The sequence below is a fragment of the Eulemur rufifrons genome, chromosome 20 (assembly GCF_041146395.1).
Source record: "Eulemur rufifrons isolate Redbay chromosome 20, OSU_ERuf_1, whole genome shotgun sequence".
In the NCBI taxonomy this organism is placed as follows: domain Eukaryota; kingdom Metazoa; phylum Chordata; class Mammalia; order Primates; family Lemuridae; genus Eulemur; species Eulemur rufifrons.
This window is the reverse complement of record NC_091002.1, coordinates 14,494,042-14,513,346: the sequence shown is the minus strand read 5'-3', so window position 1 is coordinate 14,513,346 and position 19,305 is coordinate 14,494,042. Positions and strand designations below refer to the sequence as shown.

Here is a 19,305-nt window from a genome sequence, read left to right as displayed (position 1 = left end):
ATTTTTAAAATTTAATGTCTATAATTTAGTTTAATGTCTGTAATTTTTTATTATCATGTAGTCATCCCCCCAAACAAAAAATAACCTTTGCATTCTCTCATCCGTCTTCTTTCTTTTGTGTTGCTTAAGTGACAGAAACTTTACTAAATTAACTATTCATACTTATTTCTTATTGTTTCTTCCTAGATCAATTTCTTGCTGGACTACTTTTACAATTCTGTAAAATATGGCCTTTTTGAGGTTAATTTTGAAAACCTCTATGCCTAAGAATATCTTCATTTCATTCTTGCATTTAAATAACGTAGCTGTATGTGATTTTTGTTGTTCCTTAGACATTTTGAAATTATAACTTCATTATCATCTTACATATAATATTGATCCCAAGAGCCCTAGTATGAATCTGATTCTTACTTCTTTGTGGGTGGCCTCCTTGTTTTATTGTCCCATCTCCAGGAAGCTTTCAAAATTTTCTTTTTTTTTTGATCTTTAGTTAGTACATTTTAAGTGTTTTTTGCTCTTATTTATCTTGCTTGTCAACTCTGCTCTTTTAGTCAGAAGTATCTTTCTTATATGCTTATTGGCATTTATCCTGCTTGGTGTTCTCTGAGCTTCCTGGATGTGTGGTTTGGTGTCTGACATTAATTTGGGAATATTCTCAGTCATTGCTTCAAATATTTCTTCTATTTCTTTCTCTCTTCTTTCTGGCATTGCTATTATGTGTACGTTATACCTTTTGTAGTTGTCCCACAGTTTTGGGGTAGTCTGTTTCATTTATTTTTTTTCTTTTTTTCCCCTCTGTTTTTCAGTTTTGGAAGTTTTTATTGATATATCCTCAAGCTCAGTGTATCTTTTCCTCAGCTGTGTCCTGTCTACTCATGAGCCCATTGTCAAAGGCAGTCTTTATTTCTGTTACAGTGTTTTTGATCTCTAGCATTTCTTCTTTATTCTTTCTTAGAATTTTCATCTCTTCGTTTAAATTGCCCATCTGCTGTTGCATGCTGCCTACTCCGTCCATTAGTGCCCCTAACATGCTAATCATAATTATAGGCATACCTTGTTTTATTGTGCTATATTGCACTTCACAGACATTACATTTTTTACAAATTGGAGATTTGTGGCAACCTTGCCTCAAGTAAGTCTAATTGGCGCCATTTTTCCAACAGCATGTACTCACTTTGTATCTCTGTGTGACATTTTGGTAATTCTCACTATATTTCAACCTTTTTCATTATTATTATATCTGTTATGGTGACCTGTAATCAGTGATCTTAGATGTTACTGTTGTAATTGTTTTGGGGTGCCATGAACCATGCCCATATAAGACAGGGAACTTAATCAATGTTGTAGTGTTCTGACTGCTCTACCAACCAGCTGTTCCCCTGTCTCTCTCCCTCTTCTTGGGCCTCTCTATTCCCTGAGACACAACGGTATTAAAATTGGGTCACTTAATAACCTTGAAATGGCTACATACTGTTCAAGTAAAAGGAAGAGTGGCATGTCTCTCACTTTAAATTAAAAGCTAGAAATGATTAAGTTTAGTGAGAAAGGCATGTCATAAGCTGAGATAGAGCAAAAGATAGGCCTCTTGCACCAGTTAGCCAAGTTGTGAATGCAAAGGGAAAGTTCTTGAAGGAGGTTAAAAATGCTACTCCAGTGAACATATGAATAAGAAAGCAAAACAGCCTTATTGCTGATATGGAGAAAACTTGAGTGATCTGGATAGAAGATCAAACTAGCCATAACATTCCCTTAAGCAAACCTAATCCTGAGCAAGACTCTAACTCCCTTCAGTTCTATGAAGACTGAGAGAGAGGAGGAAGCTGCAGAAGAAAAGCTGGGTGCTAGTTGAGGTTGGTTCATGAGGTTTAAGAAAGGAAGCTGTTTCCATAACATAAAAGTGCGAGGTAAAGCAGCAAGTGCTGATGTCGAAGCTGTAGCAAGCTGTGCAGAAGATCTAGCTAAGATCATTGGTAAAGGAGGCTACACTAACAGCAGGTATTCAGTGTAGACAAAACAGCCTTCTATTGGAAGATGCCATCTAGGACTTTCATAGCAAGAGAGAAGTCAATGTCTGGTTTCAAAGGACAGGCTGACTCTCTTGTTACAGACTAATGCAGCTGGTGACTTTCAGTTGAAGCTAATGCTCATTTACCATTCTGCAAATCCTAGGGACCTTAAGAATTATTCTAAATCTACTCTGCCTGTGCTCTATAAATGGAACAACAAAATCTGGATGACAGTGTATCTTACTGAAATTTTAAGCCCACTTTTGAGACTTGCTACTCAGAAGAAAAGATTCCTTTTAAAATATTACTGCTCGTTGACCATGCACCTGGTTACCCAAGAGCTCTGATGAAGATGTATAAGGAGTTAGTATTGTTTTCATATCTGCTAACATAATATTCATTCTACAGCCCATAGATAAAAGAATAATTTTGACTTTCAGTTCCTATTATTTAAGCAATACATTTTGTAAGGCAGTGGCTGCCACAGATTGTGATTCCTGTCATGGATCTGGGCAAAGTAAATTGAAAATATTCTGGAAAGATTTCACCATTCTAGATGCCATTAAGAACATTTGTGATTCTTGGAGGAGGTCAAAATATCGACATTCACAGAGTTTGGAAGAAGTTGATTCCAACTCTCACAGATGACTTTGTGGGATTCAAGACTTCAGTGGAGGAAGTTACTGCAGATGTGGTGGAAGTAGTATTCTAACTAGAGTTAGAAGTGGAGCCTGAGGTGTTGAATTGCTGCACCCTTATGATAAAACTTGAATAGATAAGGAGTTGCTTCTTATGGATAAGCAAAGAAAGTGGTTTCTTTCTTTTTTTTTTTTTTTTTGAGACAGAGTCTCACTCTGTTGCCCAGGCTAGAGTGAGTGCCGTGGCGTCAGCCTAGCTCACAGCAACCTCAAACTCCTGAGCTCAAGCGATCCTCCTGTCTCAGCCTCCCGAGTAGCTGGGACTACAGGCATGCGCCACCGTGCCCGGCTAATTTTTTCTATATATATTTTTAGCTGTCCATATAATTTCTTTCTATTTTTAGTAGAGGTGGGGTCTCGCTCTTGCTCAGGCTGGTCTCGAACTCCTGAGCTCAAACGATCCGCCCACCTCGGCCTCCCAGAGTGCTAGGATTACAGGCGTGAGCCACCGCGCCTGGCCAGAAAGTGGTTTCTTGAGATGGAATCTACTCCTGGTGAAGATGCTATGAATATTGTTGAAATGGCAACAAAGGATTTAGAATATTACATAAAATTAGTTGATAAAGCAGTGGTAGGGTTTGAGAGGATTGACTCCAGTTTTTTTTTTTTTTTTTTTCTTTTTGAGACAGAGTCTCGCTTTGTTGCCCCCAGGCTAGAGTGAGTGCCGTGGTGTCAGCCTAGTTCACAGCAACCTCAAACTCCTGGGCTCAAGTGATCCTCCTGCCTCAGCCTCCTAAGTAGCTGGGACTACAGGCGTGAGCCACCATGCCCAGCTAATTTTTTGTTTCTATTTTTAGTTGACTGGCTAATTTTTTTTTTTCTTTCTATTTTTAGTAGAGACGGGGTCTCACTCTTGCTCAGGCTAGTCTTGAACTCCTGAGCTCAAATGATCCTCCCGCCTCAGCCTCCCAGAGTGCTAGGATTATAGGCGTGAGCCACCACATCCGGCCTCATTTTTTTTTTTTTTTATTGTTTGTTTTCTTTTTGTTTTGGCATTTATCCTGCTTGGTGTTCTCTGAATTTCCCAGGTATGTGGTTTAGTGTCTGACTTGTGGGTTTTTCAGTTTAGCCTTTTTTTTACTAGTTAGGATGGAGTAATGATGTCTAAGCTCCTTATACACCAGGTTGGAAACCAGAATTGCTCTTAATGTGCTGCTTTAATCTGGGAAATTCCTCATTATTGTGTCTTTAAATATATTCGTCCTTTATTATTTTCCTCTTCTTCTGGTCTCTTAATATGGATATTGGCAACATTACTTCTCTTCCTTTGCCTTTTTGAAGAAATCCTTGACCTGTCCCTAACATCACTAATTGAGTGATTTATTTCTGTGATCATGTGTTCAATATCTGCTAATGAATGTGAGATGCTTCATAGCAACCCATTCCAGTCTCCCGGCTCCTCCATTACCTTGAGCCTAGTTATTACTATCTTTTTCTTTTGTAACAGCTTTATTGAGATACAATTCATATACCTTGCAATTAACCCATTTAAAATGTACAATTCAGTGGTTTCTAGTATATTCACAGAGTGGAACCATAATCAATTTTAGAACATTTTATAATCCCAGAAAGGAACCATGACCTCGTTAGCTCTTACTGCTCAACCCTCTGCTCCTAGCCCCACCTCCACCCCCACCCCCATTTATCTCTTCCTGCCTCTGTAAATGTACCTATTCTGGACATTTCACGTAAGTGGAATAACATAATATGTGACCTTTTGTGATCACCTTCTTTCACTTAGCATGATGTTTTCAAGATTCATCCACGTTGTAGCATATATTAGTATTAATACTTCATTCCTTTTTGCGGCTTAATAGTCCATTGTATGGATAGACCATGTTTTGTTTATCCATTCATCAGTTGATGGACATTTGGATTGTTTCCACCTTTTGGCCATGAACATAATCTACTCTCAGCATTTATATATTATACAGATTTTTGTGTGGACATACGTTTTTGTTTCTCTGGATGTAGATCTAGGAGGGGAGTTGCTGGGTCAAATGGTAACTCTATGACTGGCTTTTTGAAGAACTGTTAAAGTGTCTTCCAAAGTGGCCGCACCATTCTACATTCCTACCAGCAATGCATGAAGATTCTGGTTTCTCCACACATCCTTTCCATGCTGTTATCTGTCTTTTGATGATAGCCATCTGAGTGGGTGTGCAGTGGTATCTCATTGTAGTTTTTATTTGTACTTCCCTGATGACTATTTATTATACTTTAAAAAAAATTCTTGTCTGTTCGGTATATTAATTCTGTCTTTTCCTGTACAGTTTGGTTTGTTATCCTTCTTTTGCTTCCTTGCACTCCTTATTTATGAGTCTCAATTTTTTCTCCTATGAGCTCATATCCCCTCAGTGTTTTCAGCTACCTTTGCTGGTAGTATTTACCTGAGGGGAAGAGCAAAAGCCTAATCCCTAGCTTGTGACCCTCTCAGCAAGTTTAGTAAAATGGGAGGCTCTGGGCATATCCACTTTGGTCCTCACCTTTTTCCATAATCAGGCAACCTCGCCTCGCAGGGAACCCCCAGGACCTCTATCTGTGGGGTCTCCTTTCTCTGCTCTCTCCACTCAGCTGCTTCACTGGTACCTGACGCCCTTTGACCTCTCTGAGCTTTCTCCAGCCTTGTGTTCTGTCTTCCCTCTCAACATCTGGTATCTCCCAGGTTGGGTTTGGCACGGGACCCAGCGGCCCACCTAGCTCTCCATTTATTTAACTAGAAGTTTGGAGAAACTCATTTAACATTTTCCATACTTATTTGACTTTGGGATGCTTTTTTTCCCCACCACTTTGTCATTCACCAGACATAACTTGAGTACTTAGTATGTGCCAAGCACTATTCTAGCTGGAGATACTGCAGTGAGTTAAGACAGAGAAGGTCCCCACCCTTATGGAGCTGACATCCTTGAGCAGGGAGTTGATAGTAAGTAGCTCGCCAAGCAAACAGCATTACTCATGCAGGGTGAGTGCCATAGGTGAGTGAGTGAAGGGCAGGGGCACCCCTCTGTGCTGGGAGGTCAGGATAGCCTCTCTGTGGCGGTAGCTCTTGAACTAAGTCCTGATTCATAGGGAGGACCCAGGCTGAAGAAGGGTCAGGGCTGCAGGCCCTGAGGCAGGAGTAAGGTTTGTGTATGTGGCTGGGACTAGGTGATGGCAGAGGAATGGGGTGGTAGGCATTGAGGGCATGGAATAACAGGGGCCAGAGCCTGCAGGATCCTGCAGGCTATGGGTGAAGAGTTTTGGGTTGTGTTCTGAACATTCAGTGGAAAGCCATGTAGGAGTTTTGATCAAGGAAAGTGAATTTGTGTTTCTGGAAGAATCTGGCTTCTGTGTGGAGACCATGTATGGGGTAAGAGTAGGAGCAGAGAGGCCAGCAGGAGGCAGTGAGGTGGCCAAGGTAGCCTGGGGTGGCTTAGACTAGGGTGAGAGCAGAGAGATGGGAAGAAGTTGGGGATCTGGAGATCTGTATAATATCAGTGGAGGTCCTCAGGACTCACTTTGAGACATTAACCAGATAGAAAGAGCATTCTGTGCACCAGTAGTTCAGTGGCTGGTGTTTTAGTTATCTGTTGCTACATTACATACCACTCTAAAACTTAGTGGCTTACACCAATAACTGTTTAATGTTTCTTATGATTTTGTGGATTTTTTGTGCTCAGCTGGGTGGTTCTTCTACTCCGTGGGCTGGAGGTCACTTGTGTGCTGCATTCACCTGGGAACTGGGTTGGGATTAGAATGACTGGGAGAGCTTCTCTTCTTCTAGAGCCTGTCTCCATGTGGCCTCTAGTCATGCCTTGGCCTAGCTGGGACAGCATGGCACCTGGACTCCGAGAGGGAGAATGTGGAAGCTGCTGGTTGTCTTACGACCTTGGAAGTCCCAGAATGTTACTTGTGCCACTTTCTGATTGGTCAAAGCCATTCACAAGACCCACCCAGATTCAAGGGGAGGGGAAATTGACTCTGCCTTCTGATATGAGGAGCTACTCATACCTACAGGGGTGGGAGGAATTATTAGTGGCCATGTTCGAAAAGTATATACTACAGCTTTGAATTTTACTTTGATATTTTAAGCCTTGGAAGAATTTCAAAATTAGCTTTTGAAAATTTTGGTGTCCAGCTTGGGAAAGTATGAGAACAAGTTGTGAAGGAAGGAATCTTGCTCTTCTTTCAATAAAGTTATTTTCTGGGTTAAGAGCAAACTAATTCTACAAAAACAACTCAGGTTTCTAAACTTCATCCAACCCTTGGCAAACTACTTTATAAATGTGCCTTTTCCCTTTAATCTTCCATCTGAGTTCTTTGCTATAAAACCCTAATTGCACATGTTCTGTTACTACATGACTGAGGGCCCTAGAGCGGCGCTCATTGAAGAACAGCACACCTTCAGTCCAGCTCTTGGTGTTCAAAAGGAAATGCATGGAATCCACCAGTTCTGTTAGGACACCCTCCTACGGAACAAATGCCACATCCTCACTGAACCTCTGGTGGGGTCTCTCTGCTGTTGAAATTTGTTTTAGGGATGATAATCTACGTCACTCCCAGTTTTGTCCAATTTATTCATTGGAAAAGAGCTGTATTTCAAAAAGCCCGTATACAGGCACAGCAGTAATTGGCCCCTATGGTTCTTTGGATAATAGAGTGGCCAGATTTTATGACCCATATATGCCACCTATTTGATACTAGTGCTGGTTAATACTTAGTGAAGAGGTTAAAGGTATAATATGGACAAAATAAAGCCTACAGAGGCTGTAAATCCAGTGTTCAGTCCTGCATTTTGCTCACTTAAATGAGTTACATTTTTAAATAACTTCAAAATTTTAAAAATTATTTTGATTTTTAGGCTATTACAACTGGGGTTAGTTTTTCATATTTAGTTTAATGCAAAGGTGCCTAGAAACTTTGTATTGAAGCTTGAGCTTTCTAAACAATGCAAAAAGACCTTTCGGCCACATAAAAATATCATACTAATTATATACAGAAATTAACCAATCCTCTGAGTAATTTTATTTCTATATAACCAGTGTTGCTTTTACACAGACTGCCTTGCCGTCCAGGAAAGGATTTCGGCACCAGACCACCAAGTTTTTGTATCGTTTGGTGGGATCAGAAGATACGGCTGTGGACCAAAGTATTGTCAGCCCTTACACTTCTCGGATCTTGAAACCTTATATCAGGTATATGAGGAAGAAGAGGTGTGATATAAACTGTGTCATGAGGGATAATGATTGCGGCTACTGTGCTTTGTTCTCCTGTTGGAGAGAATAAAGACCAAAAACTGAGAGCCAGTTTCATCCTTTGCTTGTTTCAACAGTACTTTTTTTGCAGAAAAGATGGTCCCTTGAAAGAAACTTAAAAAGCAAGAATAAGTTAACTGTTAGATTTCTTTGTGATTATCATAATCATTGTTTTATTTTAAATATTAAAGTTGTGTGTATTTAGGGTAGCCTGTGAAATGAAATGTGGGAAAGATAGTCAAGTCTATATCTGGCCTAGATGTAGAGACAGTTTCTAGTAATGAGTTTCATTGTCCAGGCAGTGAAATGGAAGCTGAGCTTGCTAGAGAGGCCCCTAGCAGTGTCTGGCGCTGTGGCTGGGTGGGCCCACTGTTGCCTTCGTTGCACCACAGTTGCTCTGCAGCTCCGTAATGGCCCTGACCCTTCACGCTTGGCATTACCTTCCTGGACAAACACATTGAAAGGCAGTTTGCGAGCCTGCTCCAGGCTCACCTTGTCTCTGGTGTTCTTCAGCTGCCCAGCAAAGTTGGATGTCTCCTCTTCTGTCCTCCAGTGGCACTGGAGATGCAGCGCTGTGTCTTAGCACTCCTCAGGTTGAACTCGATGCTGTTTCTGTTTCCTCACTTTGTTCCTGAAGGCACCTAGTATAGTCCCTGGTGGGTACAGAGGGGTTTGACCTGGTGAATGTTAGTAAATTTTAGATTTCATACCAGGAAAATTTACAGCTATATTCAAGCTAGCTCGCATATAAAGCAGTGCCAATTAGTTTAAAATTTCAAGCAGATCAAAGAGTTTATGTTAGTCAAATAGCTAGGAATGATATTGGGTATTGTTCTTGACTTAAATTTGTTTATTTTCTGTGATACTGGAGGCGTGATTATGAAACAAAGCCACCCAAACTACAGCTCCTGTCACAGATTCGCTGCCACCTGCACAGGAGTGACCCTCACTGGACACCGGAGCCTGACGCGCCTCTCGATTACTGCTACGTCCGGCCAAATCACATCCCGACCATCAACTCTATGTGTCAGGAGTTTTTCTGGCCTGGTATGTTCCCCCTTCCAAACCAGGCAGATCATTTTTCTGTGTAGTTCATTCTAGTACTTCTTAAAATTAGTGTATGTCATGTGACCTAAGACCTTTACTCATATGATTTCAGTTAGTCTCTACTAACATAGAAATATTAAAATATAAATACCTCTTGCTTTCCTAAAATCAAAAAGAAGCCAGCAATTAAAGTAATAAACAGTGTTTTTGTTTCTCTTCCCTGTTTGTCTCTGCTTTCAGAATAAAAGATTCATCCTGTTTTGCTTCTACATATATTTAGATACCAGGTAATGTCTATCAAAGATACACAGACTAGTAGCTTGGGCGTGTTTGGACACTTTTGTTTTTGGCTTAATAATTCTTGATGTTCTGTTTATTTAGCTGTTCCTTAGAGAGTGTTAGTCTAGCCAAAGGATGTTTTTAAAAAGTCAAATACTAATGGTGATATTTTAGATATTGGTTAAATAAAATATATTGTTAAAATTAAAAAAATAAAGTCAAATACCCCAATCACAGACTTTGAGAATAAGAGTAAACCCAATATGACTTGTCATTTTATCAGCCTTAACAAAATTGTCTCTGAAGAGCAAAGGCATTAATTAAAAGACACCTTTTAATTGGTAAATATAAACATGTTCTTTATAGATCTGTTTTCCCACACTACTTTGAAGCCTAAAGGAAATAATACATGTCTTCCAGATATTAGATAAAAGAGTTCATCAAGATCCGAGATGTGGCATCTTTATTGTCTGATAATCATGTAACGGTGCATGTGGTGACAGAGTACTTGTTCTTTTAGGAGCGGTACTGGGCCCAAAGTAACATTCTGGGAGCATCTCTGCTTCCTGCCCTTATGTTAGATGCCTTCCATACATTATGCATGGAATCATTTTCTACTTCTTTATTGTGAAAGGTAGCATTCCTGCGAAAGCTTATAAATTGTGTGTGTATGGGGTAAAGAACATGACAGGAGCACTCCCAGGAGGTCTTTACCCCAACTCTGTCAGGCCTAGGTATGTTGCAGAAACTGAGTCCCTGAAACGTTCTGAAATGTGCCAAGTGACACATGTGGTAGAGGAGGCCGAGTTCAAAGCCAGGTGTGTCCAATTGTGAGCCTGTGCACTACTGCCCACCCGTCCTGCCTCTCTTCTTTTAACATTTGTACTGAGGAAAGACTATGTTAATTTCAGTATTTTTAAAATTCATTTTTATTTTCATGATCTGAATGTGTGGTATCTATGGTAATACTTTGTCTCCAATTTTGGTTTTGGGTTTTTTTTTAGCATGCAGGTGTAGCTGTAGGTACAGACTGAACAGCTTGGTGTTCATTGATTCCAAAAGGCACGCAGGTTGACTCTCTGGTTGTTTCCTTTCTTTAGGCATCGACCTGTCTGAGTGCCTGCAGTACCCAGACTTCAGTGTTGTTGTCCTTTATAAAAAAGTCATCATTGCCTTTGGCTTCATGGTTCCCGATGTGAAATACAATGAAGCTTACATTTCATTTCTGTTTGTCCATCCTGAATGGAGAAGAGCTGGGATTGCAACTTTTATGATCTATCATCTGATTCAGGTAAGTCGTGCTTAGGATTTACCATTTTGCCTCTGGGTTCACCTGAAAGACTTGGAGGAGGAATAAAAGCTGAGCTAGTTCTTCTCAGCCTGGCCCAAGGGAATGGGTTGCCTTGTGAAAGAAAGCCAGTCATCACCATTTATGAGGTTATTAAAGCACACAGACAGAAGTCTCTGACCCTCTAAAGTGTGATTATTCAGACCCAAGTTTCAAAGAGACCAGTTTGTAAACGTGTAATAAATAAAATGAGAAAACACAGAAGGAAGACCCTAAAGCATGTGTACTATCCATATTAGTAACTGCTGCTACTTTTAGAATCATCACCGTCCAGCTCTGACAAGTGGGATTAGAATTGTGATTTTACTTTTTTTAGGTATTTGTAAACATTTATCAAATAAGTAGTATGGGTCATGCATGGTGACTCATGCTTGTAATCCTAGCACTCTGGGAGGCCAAGGCAGGAGGATCCCTTGAACTCAGGAATTCGAGACCAGCCTGAGTAAGAGCTACCCTGTCTCTACTAAAAAAAAAAAAAAATAGAAAAATTAGCTGGGTGTGGTGGTGCGTGCCTGTAGTCCCTGCTATTCAGGAGGCTAAGGCAGGAGGATCCCTTAAGCCAGGAATTTGAGGTTACAGTGAGCTATAATGATGCCACTGCACTCTACCCAGGGTAACAGAGCAAGACTCTGCTCTGTCTCAAAAAAATAAAAAAGTAGTACTTATTCTATTATTGCTGATTGTTTTTCATTTTTACTATCACTGTATAAGCTAAGCTGATAAGTACCTTCTAAGACTTGATTCTAATAATGATTTATAATTCATCTGTTTATATTTGTATCACCTTGAAGAAAATATATATTAATATTTATATACTAACATGAAAAAAAAGCAAAGATTTTTTTCCCCCAGAATTTTTCTGGTAACTATTATCAAGAAGCCATTTAGTATGGAGGACTGTATATTATGTGGGTAAGATTCCTTTTAAAGAGAGGATAGAGATGGTAAATTCTTGTTTTTCTAATTTTTGAATGAAATTTGCTTAATAGTTCCCAAATGTTGGCAGGAACCTTGGGAACCATCTTCCTAGAAACTTTCTGTTTTTTCTCCTCAGGCTGTGACTATGTGAATCACTCACTGGGTAATTAGTATGTGCTACCTTGTGTTGTTGTTTTCTCCTGAGACTATCTTGGTCAGTTCTACCACACCCCCCTTTCTCTGCCCCACCCCACCCATAGAATTGATCTCTACTCTGTATTCATCTCTCTGTCCTAGCAGAGTGCTTATAGAATTTTCTGCCTTATCTGTTACCAGTAAGGGCCTGAGGATAGCGCAGGGATGGTACTTTAATATGTGTGTGTCATTGGTGCCAAATACAAGGCCTGGCGCAGAGTCAGTCCTTACTGAAGGTTTGCTGGGTGGTTGGAGGGGTCATTCATCTTTGTATGTGGGCATCTTGCCCCCAGCCAGCCCATACACCCCAGGGCCCAAACACAGGAGGTGCTCAATCAGTAGTACTTGGTGTTGGCCATGTTAGACCGTGTATATTTGCAATCTAAAGAACACTAATAGCACCCCACAAAGTTTGCTTTAAAAACTCACCACATGCTCTTGTCTGTTCTTGAACACCTGAGCTCAAGCAATTCTCCTGCCTCGGCCTTCCAGAGTGCTAGGATTACAGGCATGAGCCACCACACCCGGACTGTCCTTGATATACTAGTAGTGCTCTTTTGTCCTGAAAATGTGTTTGGATACACAGTGTGAGTTAAGCAGAGAAAAGAAGGTAGCTGTCAGATGGCCCTTGACAGAGGAGTTCTTAAACAGAGGCCTAGGGGAACCGTGGATTATAAATCCCAAGGACTTTATCAACTTCAGTATTTCAGTGCCTTCCTCATTAAAAAATAAATCCTTAATTTGTATGACTTTTGGGATTCCTTATTCTGTGTGGCTAATTAAAAGCATCTAAGAACTTGCCCTGTGTTGACAGAATGATTATTACTCTTTTCCCTTAAGATTAGGCCAATGCTGAATACAGAATCTCAGTTCTAAGAAGCTAATTCTGTCAGTTTTAGAGGAATGGAGGGTTGATTTTGGAACTCCGAAGGTCTATATAAGGTCCTCAGGTTTGATAATTAAATTTGTAACATTTTATATTTGTGCATATAGCTTAGCATCTTTTCTAGCTGGCCTAGGAAGGGAATTTTTACAAGTTTGGAGAGGTTATAAGATAACATCTAGTTTAAAAAAACAAAACTAACTTTGTTCCTTGCTTCTTCAAAGTTGTTATAGTGTTGGGTATTGAGGTGTTTGACATATTTAAATGTAATTGAATTATAAATAAAATAATAAAATTGGCAATAAAATATATCTCCCTTGGCCCTTTGCTTTAAAAAAAGAAAACCAAAAACGCCCAGAATGCTATCATTTTTCTTAATCTTGTGAACGTTTTGATCGGCAGCAAAACACCATTCATTTTCCAGCTGTTGCTAGGTGTTGTGGTGTCTCAGCCTCAGCTTCTGATTTCTCTGATTAACTACCTACCCACACTTAAGAGTTTCTTCACCTACTCATTTTCCTTCAGGCCTTTCCATTTTCATCTTGTGTTTTTCCACTCTTGGCAGACCTGCATGGGCAAGGATGTAACCCTTCACGTCTCGGCAAGCAACCCCGCCATGCTGCTATACCAGAAGTTTGGATTCAAGACTGAAGAATATGTTTTAGATTTTTATGATAAATATTACCCGTTGGAGAGTACAGAGTGTAAACATGCATTCTTTCTGAGGCTCAGGCGCTGATGTGAATATAGCCCTTAACAGAGAAACACATATGCTATTAGAGAATGGTTTTTCACAGATACCTAAAGGCAGTGATTCATTTCACGGTGGGTTCTAATGTTCTCTGGATTAGACAGTCCTTCAAACCTCTCAACTAAGGTAAGAAAAGTGGTGGGCGGTGATGTGAGCAGTGAGCAGCCCTTCCACTCTCCAGTCCTTTCTGGGGAGGCCTTCAGCCAACATCCTGGACTCTGCACTTACCTCACACTGAATGATGCTGCTCTCTCCTTCCACCTGGCAGGCTGTAAGAGTAAAAGAGCATCGCAGTTGATATTCTTGGTGAGAGAGAATCTGTCTGTCCTAACTTAAAGGATGAGAAAGTGTGGTAGCTATTGAAAGATTCATGCAGTCCCAAGAGGCACCGTCCTATCCTGGGATGATGCGAGATTATGAGATGATTTCATGCAGGCATTCCAGCCCTGTTCCCAGACATTGATAGGTTGTTATTCAGTCCAGGAGGACTTCTAGGGTACTGAAGTTTTGTTGTCTCTTTTGCTGACTTTGGTCATCGTCAGAAAAAATAAATGTTTGTGTCAACACATTGTTTTACTTATTCTGTTAGCATCTCCCGCAGGGACTTAGGCCTGGGAATGGAGGATCCCATTCTCCCGTGGCCTGTGAAGTTGTATCGGGGTTGGTGCGGTCGAGCAGCTGCCGTTCAGCCTTCATTGGCCCTTCTCCTGCCCAGGACAGTCGCGCCTCAGAGTGGAGGGTTGGGTGGTGCGAGTAGAACCTATGGTGGATATACCTTGTATCGTCTGTAGGGCCAGGCTGTTTGGTGTGCTTGCAGGTGTTGGAGATAGACTGTCAATCAGGTTGTTTTGGATCCAGCAAGAACATTTCCAAAAGTTTCAGATGTTGTCAAATAAAAAGCTTTCCTTGTAACAAACAACCCATGGGCAGAGCTTCCATACGGTCAGTTTCTTTTCAAACCCTCTTCAATTAAGATCAGTGGTTCTTAACTTTTTAGGATATGGATTGCTTTGAAAATCCAAAGAAAGCTGAATACTCTCTAGAAAACTGTCATGCATATTTAAAATTTTGCATCAAGAGGCTGTACTTGCAGCCAGCTTCAATTCCCTTGTTCAAGGGGGAATGTGTTGAGCTCCCACATTAAGACAATCTGGAAATTGTTCAGACACCTGGGGAAACAGTTTAGGCTTCATTTCATTTGTGTGAGGAACTGGTAGCAACAGTGTCTCATTTCTTTCTTTCTTTTTCTTTCCCTCTCTCCCAAGAGCTTTCTACGTTTGACAGTTTTGTTTTGCAAAATGGATTGCAACCCCATGAATTAAAATTGTGGGAGAACATTTCCAAGCTTGTAAACCAACTTGTGATGTTGCATGTGAATGTCAAGCATTTGTTGTTGAAAAGGATGGCCAGAAGCAATTGTCTCCATAACTTCAGGAAGCTGAGGAAAGCTGTGATTACTTTAATTGACTCCTTATTTTACATTTTTTAATTATGAAAATTTTCAGTCATACACGAAGAGAATGATGCAACAGAACCCCATCACCCATATTCAACAATTATCAAGATTGTGCCATATTTGCTTCATTTATCTTTTTGTTTCTTTGCTAACGTATTTTAAAGTAAATCTCAGATATATAATTTCACCACTACTTAGGTGGGGTAATTCCATAAAATGGATATTTTCTTATATAACCTCAATGCCCATTATCCTTCCTCTAACAAAGTGAACACATTTTTGGGATTATCTGGTAGCCAACCTGTAGTGATACCTTCTGGATTGTCTCAGAAATGCCTTTTACAGTTGGTTTCTTTGGATCAGTGGCCAAGCAGGTTTCATATGAGTGACTCACTGTCCTTGTCTCCACGGTCTGTGTCTAGAGTAGTCTCCTGCTTTATTATTCCCCTGCCACTGATTTGTCCCAGAAACCAAATCAGTTGCCCTGTGGAGTGTCCCACATTGTGGGCTGTCTGTTGTGTCCTTGTGGTGTCCTTTGTGCGGTGGGACTGACTAAACAAGGTGAGAAGTGGACTTGTCCTTGTCCCTGTAGGGGGGGCCTGAGGAAGGCTGACTTTCCCTCTCCCACCCGCGTCCCTGCTTGGGTGTCCAGGTGTGGCCGTTTCCCAAGGGGGGGCTTGGCAGCCCCAGCACATGGTTTTGATCTGCCTTCCTCCCTGGCCCGTCCCCCGGGCTTGCATTGTAATAAACCCTGAACTAGTCCTCGAAAGGCGATTCCTCACAGTGTAAGCGGTAGGGGCTGAGTTCTGGAAGAACCGTGTTTTGGTGGATTTACAGTCATAATTTACTTGGATATTTCAAAATTTCAAGTAAGGAGGAGGGCTTGTTTTTTCATGCCACAAAAGTGGGCATGAGTTTTAAAAAGCTGAGGAACACTGTCTTCTGTTGTGTGTTCCTGAGGAGTCTGGATTGTCCCCCTGGGAATCTGGCCAGCAGTAGCCAGGTGGGCCTTCAGGATCCCTGTAGGGGTAGCAGTGTGACCAGAAGTAATGACGTAAGTAATGATTTACCCAGAGTCTTTTTCTGTGGCGGTTGGGTTCTGTTTATAGCAGGATGTTTGAGAACTTAACCATAATTTTGCATTGTCTAAATGCAGTTAATGTATTTTATGTAAATTTTCATCACCTAAAAGACACACTGCCTTGGGACCCTTCCTGAAACTGCCTCCTGCAGGTAGGCTTGGGGTCTCCACTGCAGCCCTAGGGAGAAGCAGCCAGGCCAACCTCAGTGCTGGGGTGCATTATACTGGTTAAGGACATTCTTCAAGTAGCTAATAGCAGGAAGTTACAGTAAAATATATTAATATTCAATAAAATCCAGAAGGGGCCTCAGAGCCAAGAGGGTGGGGGTGGGTTGTCATAGAGCTGGGGAGGTGACACAGAGGCAGAAGGGGGTCAAATATCCAGGAGGGGCCTCAGAGCCAGGAGCGACAGAGCCATAGGGGGCCTCACAGAGTCAGGTGGGGGTCTCAGAGCCTGGAAGGACCTCAGAGCCAGGAGGTTCCTCAGAGACAGGAGGGGTCATGGAGCCAGAAGGAACCTCAGGACCCGGAGGAGACACAGAGCCTGGATTGGCCTTAGAGCCAGGAGGGGTCATAGAGCCAGAAGGGGCCTCGGGGCAAGCAGGGACCTTGGAGGCAGGAAGGGACAGAGAGCCATTAGAAGACAAAGAACCAGGATGGGCCATGGCGTCTAGAGGGGTCTAAGGGCCAGGAGGATTCTCAGGGTCTAGAAGGGCCTCAGGTTCAAAAAGGGGGGACTTCAGAGCCAGGCAGGGACACATGTCCATGGGGGAGTTCACATAGCCAGGAGAGGTCACACAGCTAGGAGGGGCTTCAGGGCCAGGAGGGACACAGGGCCAGGACAGACCACAGAGCCAGGAGGGGCCACAAAGCCAGGAAGGGCCTCAGGTCCGAGAGCATCCTCAGGGCCAGGAGGGAGGGGCCCCAAGGCCAGGAGGGGCACAGAGGCAGGAAGGGCCTGAGTGTCATGGGGGGGCCTCAGAATTAGGAGGGAACACTGAGCTAGACAGTGACCCAGGGCCAGGATTGGTGACAGAGCCCTTAGGGGTCAAAGAGCTAAGAGGGGGGTCTCATAGTCAGGAGAGGACTTAGAGCCAGGAGGGGCCACAGAGCCAGAAGAGGACCTGGGGTTGGGGTCACAGAGCCGGGAGGTGCACTGTGGGTGGCAGAGGCCTGCAGCCCGAGCTCAGATGGGAGGGGCTGGCCAGACCTGGGGAGCGAGGGAAAAGCCTGACCGTGAGGTAAAGAGAGCCAGGACAGTTAGCTCAGGCATGCTTTATTTTTTATTTTATGTTTTCACATATGTGTACAGTCACACACACACTCACATATATAAAGCAAAATGCATTCAAACTGAGGGAGGATCAGTATGAAGTGAAAATAGCTGTGCTCAGTCTCAGCCTTAACGTGGGGAAGCTCCTTACAGGCGATTCTCTGTGCTTCCAGGTGACAGCGGGGGAAAGGCAGACAATCCTCCCGTCTACTTCTAATTGTAAATTTCCTGCACTGTGAAAGCTTTTGTAATCAACTGGTTTACCTTTAAACAGGATGTCCAGAGCTTAGGCCTTAGGGCACCCAATTCCACCAGTGTCTTACACCCACTTGGTATGTGTGCGCAGCTTCCTCATCTGCACAGAGGGACATTCTCGCTGGAGGAGTAGAAGTCACAGGAAGAACTTTGGACTTGGGGTCAGAGGCTCACATCCTCCAGGGCTAGGTGAGGGTTCCCTGCCTCTCACAGTGGCTCTGGGCCCATCCCCCAGAGAGAGCCACAGGGCACAGGGCACTCTGGCCTGAGAATGTCCCAGCACTTGCTGAAGTCAAACACTCCCGATTCCCCTAGACAGCGCAGGGTCATCAACGGAGGGGCTGCCGCATATTCCGTGCAGAAGTGAACCTGCTTCAAAGCAAGTTCTTTGCATTAAGAAGTCATAGCAGAGGGTTCCTCAGGCTCTTTTTGGAGGTGGGTCTCCTTCTGCTCAGAAGTTCATCTGTAGTTCCAGCCTGCTTTCTCCTGCTTTCTCCTGCTGCAGAGCTGGAGATTAGACTCAGGGCTGCCTGGGCGCCCAGGCCTAGGCCCTTGGGGACCCAGCAGGCCTGGGGCATCCCTGGAAACAGTATAGAAAACAGATGAGACGCCTGCTTGTCCCCTCCACCGTCATTTCCACAGCAAGCGTAGCACAGCCTCCTGACCTCTCCAGGAGGGTTTGTCCTGCTGTTGGCAGCCGAGTCCTACTCCTCTTGCACTGAGCTCCGCGACTTTGGTGGACAGGTTTGCTGGAATCCATCGCGTGCTGGCCTGGGGCCTGTGTCTCAGCCTCTTGCCCTGTATCCTGTGCCTGACTGTGTTCTGTTGTATATGTGGGCCGTCGGCCTAAAGGGAAGAGGCTGAGGCACAAAATATAGTTTAAGAGTTTATTGGCCAAAGTGAGGACATCTGCCAAGAAGACTCAGACCCAAGTGACCCTGGCTATGAGCTCCGTTTGGGCTTTGTTACAACCAGGTTTTTAAAGGCAAAAATGGGGGATGGAGTGGGCTGATACGAAGTCTTTTGTCAGAAATTTTCATTGGTTTACAGAGATAACTTTGATTAGTGAGTGCTATACATTGTTAAGCTATAGGCTGTGGGTTATAGTGCCTGAGGGGTATTATCAGCTTAATTTGATCTACTTGTGGCAATAGCAAGCAGTTCCAAGAGATGAATATACAGCTATACCACAAAATGAGGGGAGTAGGGACATGATTTCTGCCTCTCTGGGCCTGATAATTTAAAATGACTCACATTCCTCAGATAAAAGCTCTTTTCTTTACTCAGGGCACATTCCTGTGTTCCCCTGGGGCACATGCAAGAGTGCTTCAGTCTGTGGGTCCCAGTGAAAACTGAAACCCATGTGGGCTTCCCTCCAGGGCCAGGGCAAGGGGCTCAGGGCTCAAACCGGACCCTCCTTCCTGGGCTTCTCACTTCTCCCCTCTCCCTGGCGGTTAGAGGTGGACAGGTGTGTGGGCAATGTGCTGCTGGTTACATCTGTCCACCTGGCACCTCTGAAGTGAAGACGCCAGGTCCCAGGCAACCCCAGACACCATGTCTCTGGAGATAGCTGTGTGCGGAGCAGTGCCCACTGTGTAAAAGCCCTGCGTTTTGCCTGTGGGTGTGAAAGAGGCACAGGACCCACTCAGGCAAAAAAATGTGTAATTGTCATAAGCAGACAAAAACTGTGTGACCCAAGTTGTACTTCTTATATATGTGTATGGACATGGCACCCAATGCAATTCAGATAGAGACTGACTGACAGATAAACAAAGTAAGTGGGGCCAGGACTAAGGTCCAGACCTCTCAACTCCTGGCCAGTAGAAAATCCCAGGCTGCCCTGGACACAGGTCCCTCACAGTCTGGGCACTGTTCTGACCC

At 43.0% G+C, this 19,305-nt stretch overlaps 1 protein-coding gene across 5 annotated transcripts in view; it reads left to right on the top strand.

The window, feature by feature from the left end:
* KAT14 (lysine acetyltransferase 14) overlaps positions 1-13,923 on the top strand; it is a 37,060-nt gene extending 23,137 nt beyond the window's left edge. For 2 of the 5 annotated variants that reach the window (XM_069495459.1, XM_069495458.1), the window contains exons 7-10: positions 7,742-7,878; positions 8,876-8,985; positions 10,365-10,555; positions 13,174-13,923. In XM_069495459.1, the coding sequence (XP_069351560.1) occupies positions 7,742-7,878; positions 8,876-8,985; positions 10,365-10,555; positions 13,174-13,347 (612 nt within the window). In that variant the 3' untranslated portion in view covers positions 13,348-13,923. Of the gene's footprint in view, positions 1-7,741; positions 7,879-8,809; positions 8,986-10,364; positions 10,556-13,173 lie in introns of all 5 variants that reach the window. The other 3 variants (XM_069495457.1, XM_069495456.1, XM_069495460.1) reach the window with 2 other exon arrangements.
* The last annotated feature ends 5,382 nt before the right edge of the window (positions 13,924-19,305 follow it).